General features: G+C 47.5%; 1 protein-coding gene across 2 annotated transcripts in view; it reads left to right on the top strand.

The window, feature by feature from the left end:
* Positions 1-18,179, top strand: part of NUP155 (nucleoporin 155) — a 39,447-nt gene that overhangs the window by 5,458 nt on the left and 15,810 nt on the right. The window contains exons 6-24 of one of the 2 annotated variants that reach the window (XM_073681789.1): positions 194-354; positions 920-1,025; positions 1,292-1,365; positions 1,443-1,534; positions 7,854-7,951; positions 10,813-10,965; positions 11,221-11,321; positions 12,379-12,549; positions 12,650-12,760; positions 12,850-12,941; positions 13,034-13,122; positions 13,679-13,741; positions 13,825-13,975; positions 14,409-14,475; positions 15,057-15,172; positions 15,719-15,822; positions 15,986-16,119; positions 16,786-16,977; positions 17,133-17,271. In XM_073681789.1, coding sequence (XP_073537890.1) covers positions 194-354; positions 920-1,025; positions 1,292-1,365; positions 1,443-1,534; positions 7,854-7,951; positions 10,813-10,965; positions 11,221-11,321; positions 12,379-12,549; positions 12,650-12,760; positions 12,850-12,941; positions 13,034-13,122; positions 13,679-13,741; positions 13,825-13,975; positions 14,409-14,475; positions 15,057-15,172; positions 15,719-15,822; positions 15,986-16,119; positions 16,786-16,977; positions 17,133-17,271 — 2,214 coding nt within the window. Of the gene's footprint in view, positions 1-193; positions 355-919; positions 1,026-1,291; positions 1,366-1,442; positions 1,535-7,853; positions 7,952-10,812; positions 10,966-11,220; positions 11,322-12,378; positions 12,550-12,649; positions 12,761-12,846; positions 12,942-13,033; positions 13,123-13,678; positions 13,742-13,824; positions 13,976-14,408; positions 14,476-15,056; positions 15,173-15,718; positions 15,823-15,985; positions 16,120-16,785; positions 16,978-17,132; positions 17,272-18,179 lie in introns of both variants that reach the window. The other variant, XM_073681780.1, reaches the window with a different exon arrangement.

Genomic DNA, 18,179 nt, shown 5'->3' with positions numbered 1-18,179 from the left:
TAGCGCCGTACGAGGCAGTCCCATAGACAATGATTGGAGCATAGCCCTCCGCTCCTTTCAGCCCCACTCTCAGGATCGCTGGTGTGACCCCAGAGTATCCGCACGTTATCTCATCCTATGGATCACTCATCATAGCGTTGGAGGTGTACGGTACTAGATGAAACCCTATAACCATATTTACATTTTCTTTTAGGAAACCCCAATGACAGCCTGTCCGCTGGGATGCAACTCCTTCCAGATCCGCTCTACTCCATCTCCACAGATAACACATATCTGATAAGCATAACGTCCACCAGCAACGGGCGCATCTTCTTATCTGGAAAAGATGGCTGCTTGTATGAAGTAGCGTACCAAGTAAGGGGTTTTTATTTTACCCGGTCACTGTCTATATACAGCAACTAGATGCAGGGCATCTCCACTGCTTTGAATACTTTGCTAGAAGGTTATATGGTGTGATGTTTTGCAGCACAGGGTCATTCATCTGCACTTGTGAAAATGTGGATAATTTCCCAATCATTGTGGTTTCGACCTCTGAGACCCCCACCGATCCCAAGAACAAGGCCTGTGTAAACAGCAGTGGTCGATCGCTCTCACTGCCGTTCTATTAATTTTTATGGGAGAGCCGAATGTCAGCCAAACGCAGCGCTGTACTGTATCCGGCGGTCACATGAAGGATGAATGGAGCGTCCGTGTGCACGATCGACCACCGCTCTATTCACACGGCGAAGTCGGACCCCCAGCTTTTGGAAAGTTATCCCACGAATTGGTGATAACTTCTAAATTTGAGAATTTAATACCTATAGCCATCTCAGTTATTTGCAGTTTCTTTGAAGAAGCCGCAAGCGTTTCTAGAAGTTGTCGATGAATATGGCACTCGGCGAGTTCTATACAGTAAAATTGTTGTTTTGCTTTTCTTTAGGCTGAAGCTGGATGGTTCAATCCGAGGTGCAGGAAAATCAACCACTCGAAGAGCACCCTGTCCTTCCTCGTCCCGTCTGTGCTTCAGTTCTCCTTTTCAGAGGATGGTAAGTCCAGATTTACGTTTCTCAGGAATCTCGACACTTTCTCTTGGCTTTCTGAATCCTTTTTCTACTTAAGTGAGAACACCAGGTCTCCATCGTCCTGTGTGATCTCCGTTAGTCAGAGATCCTCCAGGCCGCTCCCTGTCGCCTGTAAATGATATATGGCTGTTACTATGCTGCTATTTATCTCTCTAATAATGAAGACCTTTTTCCATCACTTGGTAAATGTCTTTCTGTCATTACAAGAGTTGTGGTTTTTTGCCTGGCAGACCCCATCGTTCAGATCGCCGTGGACAATTCTAGGAACATCCTCTACACCCGTTCGGAGAAAGGCGTCCTACAGGTAACCTAACACGGATCGTCTCTCAGCGGTCTGTAAGTATGAAGGGCACAAAACATAATGGTGTCTTGTATTTGCAGGCGTATGACTTGGGGTACGATGGTAACGGGATGAGCAGAGTGGCCTCTGTGTCCCAGAACTCCATCGTCTCTGCTGCTGGGAATATTGCCAGGTAATGAGCTCCCTGCCGGGGGCAGCTGTTTTCAGGGGGGTCTTGAACTTTCCTCATAGTGTAATATTCATAGTTTAATCCTGAAAAGCAATTTTCACTCTTTTTTGGGGGGAGGGGGGTGGGAGTCATTTTTTTTCCTCCATCTTTTTTTTTTCTCTTTAGTAGTACTTTTCTCTTTAGTAGCATTGGAAGAGCTGTAATTTTGCATGTCGTCATTCTCTTCACCAGATAATTTACTAAAAAGGGGTAAAAAAATGAAGTGGGGTGAGATGGTTAAAACCTATTTCTTGTAGCCTCCATTGGAGGACACAGGAACCATGGGTGTACTAGGCTGCCACTAGGAGGCTGGAATTAAGGATTAAAAAATGTCAGCTCGTCCCTGACGTGACCTGGAAATAGGACTTCTGTGCACTCCTGTCCCAATGCCAATGATAGAAAAGGCTCTTAGAAGGGTTGCAAGAACGTGAAGCGCGTCAGCGTTTATCATCTGGAATGTAATATGAGCGACTTGTGAGAGGCTGTCGCTCATATGCCTTAATTAGAGTAATGGTCCATGTGATCCGAATCCTCATGGAAGTAAGCGTCTGCCAGCAATAAAGCTGGAGGAAGGTTAGCTGGACTAGGGGGCTTTCTCTAAGCTGAAGGGTCTCTGCCAACGGTTAGAGAAGAGCCCAAATGTGCCGTATAGAGAGGTTGGAGGCGCTGGCTCACTCAGAAGGTGGTCAGAGCAGATATTAGCTGTGCGATGTGCCGTATGGAGGGGTTCGGAGGGGCTGACTTGCTCAGGAGGTGGTCAGAGCACTGATGCGATGTGCCATATGGAGAGGTCAGAGGGGCTGACTCGCTCAGGAGGAGGTCAGAGCGCTGATGTGATGTGCTGTATGGAGAGGTTCAGTGGGGCTGACTCACTCAGGAGGTGGTCAGAGCATTGATGCGATGTGCCTTATGGAGTGGTCGGAAAGGCTGACTCGCTCAGGAGGTGGTCAGAGCACTGATGCGATGTGCCGTATGGAGAGGTCAGAGGGGCTGACTCGCTCAGGAGGTGGTCAGAGCATTGATGCGATGTGCCTTATGGAGTGGTCGGAAAGGCTGACTCGCTCAGGAGGTGGTCAGAGCACTGATGCGATGTGCCGTATGGAGAGGTCAGAGGGGCTGACTCGCTCAGGTGGAGGTCAGAGCACTGATGTGATATGCCGTATGGAGAGGTCAGAGGGGCTGACTCGCTCAGGTGGAGGTCAGAGCATTGATGCGATGTGCCATATGGAGAGGTCGGAGGGGCTTACTCGCTCAGGTGGAGGTCAGAGCACTGATGTGATATGCCGTATGGAGAGGTCAGAGGGGCTGACTCGCTCAGGTGGAGGTCAGAGCATTGATGCGATGTGCCATATGGAGAGGTTCGGAGGGGCTGACTCGCTCAGGAGGTGGTCAGAGCACTGATGTGATATGCCGTATGGAGAGGTCAGAGGGGCTGACTCGCTCAGGTGGAGGTCAGAGCATTGATGCGATGTGCCATATGGAGAGGTTCGGAGGGGCTGACTCGCTCAGGAGGTGGTCAGAGCACTGATGTGATATGCCGTATGGAGAGGTCAGAGGGGCTGACTCGCTCAGGTGGAGGTCAGAGCACTGATGCGATGTGCCATATGGAGAGGTCAGAGGGGCTGACTCGCTCAGGTGGAGGTCAGAGCACTGATGTGATATGCCGTATGGAGAGGTCAGAGGGGCTGACTCGCTCAGGTGGAGGTCAGAGCATTGATGCGATGTGCCATATGGAGAGGTTCGGAGGGGCTGACTCGCTCAGGAGGTGGTCAGAGCACTGATGCGATGTGCCATATGGCAGGGCTCGACAAACCCAGGCGCCTGGTCGCCAGTGGCGCCTAGAAAATGTTGCCTGGTGCTTGAGGAGTTGAGAAGAAAAAAAAATACTCTCAATCCAATCCCACCTCCTGCACGGAGTCATCCAATCGGAGGAAGCAGGGACAGTATCGCTCAGGCCGCCTTCTCCACTTTGCTCCGCCCCCCTTATGCTCCGGGACTGGACAGGGAGAGTTGGGTTACGGGGGAAGCAGGGCCGGCGTCAGCACCCGGCGTACCCGGGCAAGTGCCGGGGCCCTGGAAAATCAGAGGGGCCCAGCCGCCCACTCACTGTCGGGGCCCGGGCCCACACACCCACCCACCCGCCCACTCACTGTCGGGGCCGGGCCCACACACCCACCCGCCCACTCACTGTCGGGGCCGGGCCCACACACCCACCCGCCCACTCACTGTCGGGCCCGGGCCCACACACCCACCCGCCCACTCACTGTCGGGGCCGGGCCCACACACCCACCCGCCCACTCACTGTCGGGGCCGGGCCCACACACCCACCCGCCCACTCACTGTCGGGGCCGGGCCCACACACCCACCCGCCCACTCACTGTCGGGGCCCTGGCCGCTTCCTCGGCACCTGTTCAGGGACGCAGGCGCTGCTTGATTGCCGGCACTCCCCCAGACATGGCCGCGCGCTGTCCGGCTGTGTCTGCTAGTAATGACACGGCAGGGTCGACGGCACTGCACCTTTAATTGTGCTTGTGTGTCGCTCCTGCCGCGTCATTACTAGCAGACACAGCCGCACAGCGCGCGGCCATGTCTGGGGGAGTGCCGGCAATCAAACACCGTCTCAGCAGAGGTCCTGCACAGATGGGCGGGAGGGGCCCGGACCCGACCGCAAGTGGGCCCCTCTGATGTTCCAGGGCCATGAAGTCTGTGACACGCCGGGGGCCCTGCACTGCCCCATACCCGAGGAGCTGCTGGACAGGACACTGGACCGGGGACAGGTGAGTGAGGCTTCCCCAATCCCCATATTAAAAATATTAGTAATGGGTCTGTGTGAGTGCATGTATGTGAATGTCAGTGTATATGACTGTGTATATATATTTGTCTGTTTTATCTATGTGTATGTCTGTATGTGTACATATGTCTGCGTACCATGTGTGTGCGCGCATATGTCTGCGTCCCGTGTGTGTGCGCGCATATGTCTGCGTCCCGTGTGTGTGCGCGCATATGTCTGCGTACCGTGTGTGTGCGCGCATATGTCTGCGTCCCGTGTGTGTGCGCGCATATGTCTGCGTCCCGTGTGTGTGCGCGCATATGTCTGCGTCCCGTGTGTGTGCGCGCATATGTCTGCGTACCGTGTGTGTGCGCGCATATGTCTGCGTACCGTGTGTGTGCGCGCATATGTCTGCGTACCGTGTGTGTGCGCGCATGTCTGCGTACCGTGTGTGCGCGCGCATATGTCTGCGTATGTGAAGGATGAGGGGGCAGGCTGGGCCATGTGTAATTAATAAATAAATATATATATATATATATATATATATATATATATAATTAGAGAAATAGCCCAAGTACTACAAATTGAGTGTGGGCAAGGGAACAGAATCCCCCCCGACACCCTCAAATACCGACTCCAAGGCAACATTTTTTTACTAGGAGAAAAACAGAGTCATCATGGTTTTTTAAAAAAAGACACATATTTTATTAACAATCAGTTTAAGACAAGTGTTGTAATCAAAAAACAACAGGAAATTAATAAAGAGCAAGTGAAAAGCAAGGTGGACAATGAAATATCCACATAAGCCCAGACAGACCTGCCTCAATATTAGATGCTTAATCAAAAACAGACACAACTCTTATGACTGGAAAAAAAGGATTTTTCCATAAGAGTAGAAAGACCGCTGCACCTAAGATTTTCAACCAATACCGTGAAAATTGCATAAATAATAGGCCAATAATTTATCTCAATGGAATATCAAAATTGAAGAGCTGTCGTTAAACTAAACACCTAGTGGCGCACTATAGTATACTGAAAAAAGAGAACAAGCATCAAAGACAGACCCATCAATTAAGGTGCAGCGTGCATGTTAATATAAACTATAGAGTTGGACAGATAGAGGAGCATCTCCACATATTCCCTCCCTTCCCCCAATCTCCCACTCCTACAAAATGAAAGGAGGGGAGAGTGACCTCTTAGGCATATTAGCATGAAGTGCCAGAAAGGGCATGTCACTCAAATTGGCAGTGGGGGAGATGTTGTTCTTACCAGGGGTGGTGGTGGGCAGTCAGTGGGCTTTAGGACAGACCACGTGCGTCCCCGACGCGTTTCGCGGTGACTACGGCCGCTTTCTCAAGGGGCGGTGAAGATAATGGGAAGCAGGCACCCTTTTTGAATCATTAGTGCCGGTCACGTGAGCGATCACGTGACCGGTCACATGTGTGATGGGGGCGTGCACTGGTGCCCTAGCGACGCGAAGCTGACTGCCCACCACCACCCCTGGTAAGAACAACATCTCCCCCACTGCCAATTTGAGTGACATGCCCTTTCTGGCACTTCATGCTAATATGCCTAAGAGGTCACTCTCCCCTCCTTTCATTTTGTAGGAGTGGGAGATTGGGGGAAGGGAGGGAATATGTGGAGATGCTCCTCTATCTGTCCAACTCTATAGTTTATATTAACATGCACGCTGCACCTTAATTGATGGGTCTGTCTTTGATGCTTGTTCTCTTTTTTCAGTATACTATAGTGCGCCACTAGGTGTTTAGTTTAACGACAGCTCTTCAATTTTGATATTCCATTGAGATAAATTATTGGCCTATTATTTATGCAATTTTCACGGTATTGGTTGAAAATCTTAGGTGCAGCGGTCTTTCTACTCTTATGGAAAAATCCTTTTTTTCCAGTCATAAGAGTTGTGTCTGTTTTTGATTAAGCATCTAATATTGAGGCAGGTCTGTCTGGGCTTATGTGGATATTTCATTGTCCACCTTGCTTTTCACTTGCTCTTTATTAATTTCCTGTTGTTTTTTGATTACAACACTTGTCTTAAACTGATTGTTAATAAAATGTGTCTTTTTTTAAAAAACCATGATGACTCTGTTTTTCTCCTAGTAAAAAAAAATATATATAATATATATATTTATTTCTCCGCCGTATCTGTGCATCATGAATCGTGTATGTGTTAAAAGGGCCCACTGAGACTCTTTCGCCCGGGGCCCAGAAAAACCTGGAGCCGGCCCTGGGGGGAAGGATCGCTGTGGCCGGGGGCCCGTTCTCATCTCCCGCTACCTGTGTAAGTACATACAAAGGCCGTGCTCCCCGGGGAGATGCCGTGTGTGAGGGGGTCTATATGTACAGTTTGTCAACAAAAAAAATTCTGGCTCCTAAATTTTTTGGCTGGCTCCTAGATTCTGAACAACTTTGTCGACCCCTGCCATATGGAGTGGTCGGAAAGGCTGATTTGCTCAGGAGGTGGTCAGAGCACTGATGCGATGTGCCGTATGGAGTGGTCGGAAAGGCTGATTTGCTCAGGAGGTGGTCAGCACTGATGTGATGTGCTGTATGGAGAGGTTGAAGGGGCTGACTTGCTCAGGAGGTGGTCAGAGCAGTGATTCGCTGTGCGATGTGCCATATGGAGAGGTCGGAGGGGCTGACTCGCTCAGGAGGTGGTCAGAGCATTGATGCGATGTGCCATATGGAGAGGTCGGAGGGGCTTACTCGCTCAGGAGGTGGTCAGAGCACTGATGTGATATGCCGTGTGGAGAGGTTCGGAGAGGCTGACTTGCTCAGGAGGTGGTCAGAGCAGTGATTCGCTGTGCGATGTGCCATATGGAGAGGTCGCAGGGGCTGACTCGCTCAGGAGGTGGTCAGAGCATTGATGCGATGTGCCATATGGAGAGGTCGGAGGGGCTGACTCGCTCAGGAGGTGGTCAGAGCCCTGACAAAAGGCAAAGGCCAACTGCTTCAAGGTAATATGGTCCTGCTGTTCAGACGAGAGACGGTACACCCTGACCCCCCCGGCAGACTGTTCTCTCCATCTTACCTCGGGATTACAGAGAGGACATTACCTTTGGTTTCTCCTAACGTAAAATAGAAAAGAGAAAAAGATTAGTACAAAGGTGGCAGCAGGTCTGGGCCTCAGGTCTGTGTCTGCCTCCCTCATGACACTAAAGTTTTTTCAGGGCAGGAGCCGACTTCTGTAATCCTCAGTGACGGCCTCCTGGTGGCAGTAGCGTGCACCCATGGTTCCTGTGTTCTCCTAATGAAGCGATCAAGAAAAAAAAAAGTGTGACATTGAACATGCCATTAATAAAACATGAAAAACAGTGTACAGTAAAATGTGTATACATCGCAGGTTTATGGCCCTTTACTTGCATTTTACATTGCAGGTACTTGAGGCTGATGTGTAGCTGCAGTCCTGAGCACCGACACTGCTGCGCACATCGTCTGTCTGCAGGGCTCATCCTGTCCGTATTCTCTATCCTGATTGTTCCCCTTTTTCTTCATTAGAACAATAGATCGCTCCGTATTCAAACCCATCGTTCATATCGCCGTGATCGAGAGATCCGAATCTGTGAACTGTCACCTGCTTGCTGTTACCCATGCCGGTGAGTTTTACAGTTGGCGTCTTGTCAGATATTCGATCTTATTTTTAACCATATGACGTTAACGTGCTCCCGACTGCCCAAAGTCTTGCGGTCTCTGCATTAAAACTCATAGGAGGAGCAGATCCGGTCTACGGCTGTTTGAGAAGGCTGCGGACCAGAAGACTGAACAATTTGTCACCGCTGCTTCGCACCGCCGAGACTTCAATTGGTCCGAGCAACTGCATGGTCAATGTCTCTGCGTCTTATATTCTATACTAAGGGGCCCATGCAATGCCAGACACTCCTGACCGCTTCCTAAGTGAACTGGCAGAACAGTCATAAAGCGTTCTGTCTAATCATTCAGAGAGCTGTGCAGCAATGCAAAGGTCACAGGGCAGGAGAAGGATGCACATCTACATAGGTCACAGGGCAGGAGAAGGATGCACATCTACATAGGTCACAGGGCAGGAGAAGGAGGCACATCTACATAGGTCACAGGGCAGGAGAAGGAGGCACATCTACATAGGTCACAAGGCAGGAAAAGGATGCACATCTACATAGGTCACAGGGCAGGAGAAGGATGCACATCTACATAGGTCACAGGGCAGGAGAAGGAGGCACATCTACATAGGTCACAGGGCAGGAGAAGGAGGCACATCTACATAGGTCACAGGGCAGGAGAAGGAGGCACATCTACATAGGTCACAGGGCAGGAGAAGGAGGCACATCTACATAGGTCACAGGGCAGGAGAAGGAGGCACATCTACATAGGTCACAGGGCAGGAGAAGGAGGCACATCTACATTGGTCACAAGGCAGGAAAAGGATGCACATCTACATAGGTCACAGGGCAGGAGAAGGATGCACATCTACATAGGTCACAGGGCAGGAGAAGGAGGCACATCTACATAGGTCACAGGGCAGGAGAAGGAGGCACATCTACATAGGTCACAGGGCAGGAGAAGGAGGCACATCTACATAGGTCACAGGGCAGGAGAAGGAGGCACATCTACATAGGTCACAGGGCAGGAGAAGGAGGCACATCTACATAGGTCACAGGGCAGGAGAAGGAGGCACATCTACATAGGTCACAGGGCAGGAGAAGGAGGCACATCCACATAGGTCACAGGGCAGGAGAAGGAGGCACATCCACATAGGTCACAGGGCAGGAGAAGGAGGCACATCCACATAGGTCACAGGGCAGGAGAAGGAGGCACATCCACATAGGTCACAGGGCAGGAGAAGGAGGCACATCCACATAGGTCACAGGGCAGGAGAAGGAGGCACATCCACATAGGTCACAGGGCAGGAGAAGGAGGCACATCTACATAGGTCACAGGGCAGGAGAAGGAGGCACATCTACATTGGTCACAGGGCAGGAGAAGGAGGCACATCCACATAGGTCACAGGGCAGGAGAAGGAGGCACATCCACATAGGTCACAGGGCAGGAGAAGGAGGCACATCTACATAGGTCACAGGGCAGGAGAAGGAGGCACATCTACATAGGTCACAGGGCAGGAGAAGGAACCACATTGTTCTGCCTCCTTACAGACTTTGACTGCATCTGCAGTGAGCTCGGTTTCCTCTACTCCAGTGTTTTGCTCCTAAACACACAGCCTGAGCCCCGCTGAACCCTGCTTTATTCGTTTTGTCACTTAGAGGGGTTGTCCCCTTTCAGAAAATTTTTCTCCATAGGCTCAGACGGTTGTAAAATAACAAACAGAGCTTTACTCGCTCTCCCCGGGTCCAGCGCTGAGTCGTCACCGCTGCTCTACTCTGTGTTGTTTAGCTGCAGCAGTAACCTCGCACTGATGACATCACAGCTGCATCCGCTCATTAAAGAGTGGAGCAGAGGCAGAGACTTAGCGCTGGACCCAGGGAGAGCGAGTAAAGCTCCGTTTGTTGTTTTACAACTAACAGCCTATGGGGAAAAGTTTTCTGAAAAGGGACAGCCTCTTTAATGACACTCGACTCTGCTGCATATGGCTTGTACATCCTGATCCAGCTGTTATTTCTGAAGATACAATAAATGGCCATTCTGCATCAGTGAAAACCTGGTGACTACTGCTTGCAGTTTCCTCACCAAACTCGTGTCATCTGACTTATCTCTGCCTTTCGTGTGTGTTACAGAAAGGTCAATTACAATCTTTTTCCCTAAAGGGGAAAAGACAAAGTTAGTAAAAATAACACCGTAGGTAGAAACAGGTCTGGACCTTAGGTCTGTTTCTGCTGCCTACGTGACACTAAGCTAAATCTGAGTCTTAGGACTGTCTGCCGCCTATGTGACACTAATCTAAACCTGAGCCTTAGGCCTGTTTCTGCCGCCTACATGATACTTATCTAAACCTGAGCCTTAGGACTGTCTGCCGCCTACATGACACAAATCTAAACCTGAGCCTTAGGACTGTGTCTGCTGCCTGCATGACACTAATATAAGCTGGATTGCTTGGTGCCGTCTGCTGGGGAGTAGTCAACTTTTTCCTTTAAGTCTAACTCTTGGTGTCAGCCTTGTGGTGGCTACAGCGTACACCCCATGGTTACCTGTGTCCCCCAATGAGGAGTCTGAGAAAGTGGGGTTATTATGTTAAAGGCCGAGATGCTTGACTTCTTCCATAGACTATTTAATTTCAGCCTGAATGCGCTGGCCAACTTATCCGAAAGGTCAAAGGATCCCCCTGTTTTCCCTATTAATAAGTATAGGAGTGGCAGAAGTCGGGCTGCCATCTGGTATATGCTTTGGTTTTATGCAGGGGGAGAATAACGCACAACGAGGCCACCTGCACAGGGGGTGGGTTTGTGTCTGATTTGTTGGAGATTTCTGATGCACCTAAACTAATCACTTTATTTTATCAGGATGATTAATGCTTGTCCTTTAATTCCAGGGGTCCGTCTTTACTTCAGTACCGGGCCATTTAAACAGCCGGCAGCTCACCCCAGCATGTTGTCTTTGGTGCATGTCCGCTTGCCACCCGGATTCTCTGCATCCTCCACTGTGGAGAAGCCATCGAAGGTTCACAAAGCCTTGTACAACAACGGTGAGCGGCTGAGACAGGTTCTGTTAGGCGTGCGTTCACACCAGTCTACTTTACGGTCCGTGATCGTGCTGCGATGCCCAGTCCATCGCAGGTCTCCTCACCTAACAGCCTCCTAGGTGCACGAGAGTGATATCTTGGATCAGGAAACCGCGGTCGGGCCTTGGACCACAACATCCAGTCTTGTGAATGCAGAACACTGAATATTATTTCCCCTTTTATCCAAGACTTTCATCTTTTATTGTTCCCATTTCTTAGGTGTTTTGCTCATGGCGGCCTCTGAAAACGAAGATCATGACATTTTATGGTGCATCAACCACGACTCCTTTCCATTTCAGAGGCCACTGATGGAGATGCAGGTGAAAGCATTTCCCATTTATTCAAATCTACTATGATCTATTCATATGTATTGTAAGATCTTACACCTTTAGTGTTAGTTTATGCTTCTAACTTAAACTTAACACAAGTGTCTAAAAGGGTTGTCCGTGGTGTGAACCCCTTTAATTGGCTTGTAGGCCGCTCAATCCAATGATTTTCATGTGGGACAGAATAAGTGGAGATTTGAATTGTTGCTGACCATAACCTGCTGCTGTCACCTAAGGAAGCAAATGGATAGTCCTGTGATTACAGCAGCATTGGCACTGATTCAGACACTCTTTTTTTTTTTTTTTTTTTTTTTTTTTTTTTTTTTTTTGGGTGTAAATATCTGATTACTAGAGGAGCTCCTGGCACTGATCACTAAACCAAGGTCTTAAGCCCTGATTGTTCATAAGTGCAGTCACAAATCACTGGAGCTTCCTTCTACTTAAAGCTACTCGCTCAATTAATTTTTTATGTAGGGCAGAGTAAGTGATTATTGTAGCCCTTTTCTTTCACTATGACTCTGACACCCAAAGAAGCAAATTTCCTGCCCTGTGCTCACAGCAGCATTGGCAATGATTCAAGCAGTCAGTCTGTCTCTTTTGTGTGTTTTTTTTTTTTTTTTTAAGGAATGTAAATGACTGTTTATTAGGAAAGGTCCCAGCACTGATCCACTAGACCGTGCTACCGAGGCCTATTTCTCCCTATCTGCAGGGACAAAGTGCTGGAGCTTCCTTCTCCTGCAATTAATTTTTATGTGGGACAGAACAAGAGGAGGTTTGAATTATTACAGTCCTTTACTCCCTGCCTGCTTTTTCTTAAAAAAAAAAAATAAACAAATACATAACCCTGTGATCACCTAGGAGAGCATCGCCTGCAGATATATGGGTCATTGAGAGATTAAGTCCTTTTGGTTAGATTTTGTGGTCCTGTGATCCCAGCAGCATTGGCCCTGATTTCGCTTTTTCTAAGGAATAAACGTCCCATTTCTCTATCGCTTCATTTGTGATGAGAAATCTTAACATCACAATATATATTTTTTTTACTAATTTTCAGGTGACTGTAGCCGTTGATGGCCATTCCTGGACTCTCAATTCTATCGATGAAGTGAAGGTTGAGAAAGTTATAACTCCGCTAAACATGGATTTAATCCCTGTGACCGACCCGCCGGTGATGACACGACAGCATATCGTTCCACCCAAGAAGTTCGTGCTGCTGTCTGCTAAGGTCGGTAATAGTTCTCTCCCCCCTATTAAAGTACTTTTGGAGGGGAGGCATGGATGCGCGCCACAGTTTACACTCATCTGTCTTAATGTTAAATCTGTAGGGAAGTCATATTTTCCACAAGCTCCGGCCAGTAGACCAGCTCCGACATCTTCTTGTTAGCAGCGCCGGAGGAGAAGGAGAAGATATTGAGCGTTTCTTCAAACTACACCAGGTACTTTTTTTTTATTATTATTATTTATTTAATACTTTTATGTCTTTTTTTCCAATTCACTTTATGCTTTTTTTTTCTTTTTTAAGCAGGATCAGGCCTGCGCAACCTGTTTAATACTCGCTTGTTCTTATGCCGCGTCTGACCGAGAGATCTCCGTCTGGGCTACTCGGGCGTTTTTCAGGTAGTCGCAGCACTTGTATAAAGTTGTCCTTGTTTTTCTAATATTAACACGATCATTTAAAGGGTTAAATGACACTCCTATCACTATCACAGGTATGGAGGGCACGCGCAGATGAGAATCCAGCCTTCGCTCCCTGCCCCTGCTAATGCCGGAGCAATGTTCGGTTCGCCTTTTCCAATCGGTAAGAATAAATCATCTCGTTGTACTGAAACTATAAATTGTTTCACTGTAAAAAAAAAAAAAAAATAGAGGCAACAATTTTTTTTTTTTTTTGGCAATATCATTTTTTTGCAATTGGGTTTCATTAAAAAAAAAATTTAGGTTATCTATGATTGTATACTAGGTATGGGCCGGGAAAAGCGGAATATTTAAGGCTAATCATAACAGGTTAATCTAGGTAGTGTATATAAATCAAGTAATAGGAGTATAAGCACACAAACTCCCAGGGCCACTATCAACACATATATAAGTACCAGAGTATTGTACCACAAAGCCTAAGACCGCTTACCCTAATTGTAGTGTCCCAAAGACCCTCAGACCGGTAGCTGGGGTGGATTGGCGTCTTCCCAACGCACGCTTCGCGTTGCCTGTGCTTTGCTTTCTCAAGGGAAGTATCAGAGGAGATTTGAATTGTTGCTGACCATAACCTGCTGCTGTCACCTAAGGAATTAAATGAATAGTCCTGTGATTACAGCAGCATTGGCACTGGTTCAAACACACTGTCCTTTGATTTTCAGGGTCACCCATGCCCATCAGCAGTCCGGTAGCAATGCCCAGCTTTCTGGCTACACCCACTCAAGGCAAGTCTTCACATATATGTATGTTATCATTCATTCTTGTCATCATGTTGGTTCTTGCGTCACAATCTCCCAATTTATTCCAGGCGTTTATCCACCCAATATATCTACTCCGGTGTATTCTGCTGCTTCTCCGGTGTATCAGTCCACCACCCCTCTGCCCGTATTACCAGGCTCAGAAATCATCTTTTCTGGAAAACACAATGGAATCTGCATCTATTTCACCCGCATTATCAAGTGAGTCTAATTAACCCAATGACTTTTTTTTTCCCCACCTTCTGTAAAGGGGTATTCCCATCTCCAGGATCCTTTCCCAATATGTAGGAGGTGTAATAATAATAATAATATTAGCAAATACCTCCAAGTAGAAATGTATAGTTCTTCTGATTTGCTATGTCACTTGCACCATGTGCAGGACATTGCAGTAACTTAAATATCCATGGTTACGATCACTCATATAGTGACAGTTAATTGTAACCATGGATACCTTAGCTACTGCAATGCCTTGCACATGGGTAAGTGACATAGCAAATCAGAAGAACTATACTATATTTCTAATTGGACGTATTTGCTAATATTATTATTATTTAAGCTTGTTACATATTGGGAGAAGGGAATACCCCTTTTATTTCTTGATTAGATTCTTACCCGCGGCGCCATTGTTTTCTAGTAACATCTGGGACGGAAGCATGATTGTGGAAAGGAGTTACAAGACTGAAAACCGAAATGTCACAGGGGTAAGAACTCATATTTCCCCATCTGCATTAGCTCAACCTCTCTAACAATTAGTGTCCGGTGATAGGAAAATTATCACTTGGACACCCCCCACCCATCGGTAGAAAGGGTTGTCGTCCTTACTGCAGGAACCCAGGAAAGAGTGGTATTAACCCCTTTCCGACATGTACGTCACACACCTGGTGCGGATGTACCGAATGAACGCTGAACCCGCTTCACACAGGACCCCTGCCAGCTGTCTTATATAGCCAGAACCTCTCTAGCAGCAGCAACTGGATCTGCCTCTGATTGCTGCTGTCAATCTCCATCAGTTTTTTGCTTTTTGCCATCCATGGAATCAGTTTGTAAAGTCCATTGTGCTCTATATGGCGGTGGTCATGGGATTTAACCATGCGGTGACCACTACCCCAGCCGTATCGTCATCTGCACCTCTGATGCAGGACATTCTGCACATGCGCTAAAAGGACACTGAACACAACCACCAAGGACCGGAACGCCGTGGACCGTTTTTCTATTTTGGTATCTTGCACGCTCCTTCTTTTCATTAAGGGTAATTTATTTCTTAATTTTCTGTACTTTGCAGATTGACAGCAGCTTCCCTCCCCACGTCTTGCAGTCAGTTCTACAGGAGCTCAAAGGTTTACTGGAATTTATGGATAGGAATTCTCAGTTCGGTGCCGGTTCCTTAGGAAATCCAAGGTAAGATGTTGTATTATAAGGAGTGGAGGCTAATAAACCCCAGAAGCAACAACCACATGAGTAAGCGGGTTACTTCTACTCTCTGTATCCACCGTTCTCACTCCCTTTAGACATCTTAGAGATTAAAGGGGTTGTCTGAACATAGCACTTCAGAAGCGCGTTGCTCCCCTATCTGCTTACCAGGGAACGGTGCGCTCCTGATGACGGCTGAGCCGCTGGTCCATACTGCACGCGCACTCATGGTGCAAACAGAGGAAGCTTTGTCTCTGCAGCATCGGCAGATCTCCATGCCTAGGAGACCGGCCACCTCTGATAGACTGCAGAGGTGGCCGTTGACGTAGGCAAAGGGCAGCAAACTGTAGAAATAAATGCAAAGTTGTTTATTTTTATATGCTTTTTGCAATTTTAACCATTGATGTTGCTACAAAACCTTTAACATCCGGGGTGTTTTCAGGAGCAGACGCAGGGCTGACAAGTGGGGGGGGTATCATGATTTTGATTTTTTTTTTTTTTTTTTTTAACTCTTTATACCCTAATTGTTTGCAGTTTTGGAACGCCGGTCAATATTCAGCAACGTTTGGGTGCCATGGGCCGTCACGACATGGGAAGTTCTCAGCAAGTCCAGCAAGAACTGCAGAGAAAGTATCACAGTAAGTCCGACGGGCGACTAGCAACCATTTTATTTTATTTAGCACCTTAATAGATGCAGAGTCCCATCTGTACGATCACGGTATAATACTTAATGTGATGCGACGTACAGCACCAATTATCACTTCATGGCCGTAACACCCAGGTCTCTCTTCTGTTCTCCAGCCGAAGCCCAGCTTATAGAGAAGACTTCTCTTCAAGGGATCCACATCTTGGTCAGAAAGACGTGTCAAGCCTTGGCTCTGTGGAAACTGCTCTGTGAGCACCAGTTACACCACATAGTGTCCGACCTGCAGAAGGTTTGTTCTGCTTTCTGTATGTTTCCCTATCACACCGACCATAATAAGGCCACCCCATACAGGATGGATGTCGGCCGCCTCCATCAGAACAAGTGCAACAGTTAAATGTGTTCCCATTTTAGCACCCACCTCCCTGCGGTGCTGATTGATCATCATAGGATTGGCGGAGGCCTTCTGAAAGCGTACATTGATGCCATCTTGGTGCTCGTATGATGTCCGTGCTGGTGGGTGGGTTTCATACTACATCGTTAATGTCACTATATTCTATATACTTGAAGTATTGCAATACATAATACTAGCAATCAAATGATCACAAGTCCCCTAGGGGGACTTTAAAACAACAAAAAAAAGTAAATGAATTGTAAACATTTGAATCGCCCCCTTTTCTTAATCCAAAAAGAAATTAAAAAACAATTAAGCCACATACTTAAAAGTCCACACGGAAAACGGTGGAAAAAAATATAAATACAAGAATTAAATGAAGCTGAGTGTAACGTCTTTCTTTCCTCACGATGGTGCCAATAAAAGCGACAACATGTTGCACAAAAAAAAAAAAAAGCGCATCCAGGGAAAAATAAAAGTTTTGGGTCTCAATAAAAAAAAAAATAAAGTTTGCACAAACCAAATCTTTTCACTCTTATTCATTCTTTTTGCTTCCATTACCAGGACCTGCAGGAGCAATTGACGATCACCTCCTTTAGGGATCTAGTAACCCGAGACAAGGAGCTGACCGGAGCCCTGGTGGCATCGCTGATCAATCACTACATCCACGATAACGCCTCGGTGGATGGAATCAGCTCCCGTCTCCAAGAAGTCTGCCCGCTCTTCTACAGCCCTGATGACGCCACGTGCTCGAAGGTACAAAACACGTCACTGAGACGGATGGGCAGAATTTGTTGTTTTTTTGAGGGGTGGGGGGGGGGCGGGGGAGTTTTTCATTAAAAGTTTTTAATTTATTGCATAATAGTTTAATAAAGGAAGCAACATCCCCCTTTTTTTTTTTTCTATTGCAGGCAAATGAGCTTTTACAGCGGTCCCGCCAGGCACAGAGCAAATTTGATAAAGAGTTGATGCTCCGAGAGTCTCTACGGGAATACCAGAAGATAAGTCAGCAAGTCGATTTGCCTAATGTCTGTGGACAGTACAGACAAGGTATTGCCTTCACCAGCCTGCTGTGTCTTCTTTTTGTCTTGTTTCTGCACCTTCTTATGCAATTTTTAACCCCTTCCTGACATAGGACATCATCCTACATCGGATGCAGGTGTATGGAGCGGGCTCCGGAGATGTTTTTTATGTACCTGGCACTTGCCGCAGTTATTTTATTTAAGATCATTGTGCACTCGCAGAAAACCAGGGTCCTACTGAACGTCACCATTGCCATCTTTGTAGTCCTCTGAAGACCAGCCTGTAGTCCTTTTTCGTAGAATATGCAATACTGAAGTCTAGTATTATATTGGACAAGCAGATGCAGGTTCAAGTCCGACTAAAAAAAAAAAAAAAAAGAGGATTTTTGGTACTTACCGTCATTGGAGGACATAGAAAACCACGCTGCTGCCACCAGGAGGCTGACGCTAAGAGCTAAACTTAAATAAAAAAAATGTGGCTCTTTACAAGCCGGCTACAGCCGCCTACCGGCACCAAGCTACTTAGTGAGAAAGCAGTAGGAGAAGCAATATAAGAAACAAAACCACGTATCCAAACAAGGACAGCTAGAAGGGTGGGTGCTGTGTCCCCCAATGAAGGGTATGAGAAAGAGAGATTTTATGGTGAGTACCAAAAATCTTCTCGAATGCCATATTGGGGGACACCGTAACCTGTAGGATGTCCTACAGCAGTCCCAAGGCTGGGAAACTGAGGAACGCCAGCATAAAGAGTTAAAGGGTGGTAAGGCTGATCCCTCAGGCCCAAACCCGAACCACAGTCAATGCAACACATTTATACCAAGATTTCCTTCAGCCTCCGTGTTTGAGGATCAATTCGCAACCTTACAGAGCTGCAGAATAGAAGCCTAATGACGAATGATACAAGAAGACCCTGCTCCCGGGTGGATTGAGCTAAAA

The sequence above is a fragment of the Phyllobates terribilis genome, unplaced genomic scaffold (genome assembly GCF_046119375.1).
Source record: "Phyllobates terribilis strain yellow unplaced genomic scaffold, ASM4611937v1 Scaffold_1__5_contigs__length_1240528914, whole genome shotgun sequence".
Classification (NCBI taxonomy): domain Eukaryota; kingdom Metazoa; phylum Chordata; class Amphibia; order Anura; family Dendrobatidae; genus Phyllobates; species Phyllobates terribilis.
Note: the sequence above shows the minus strand (reverse complement) of the source record. Positions and strands in the feature narration are given on the sequence as shown.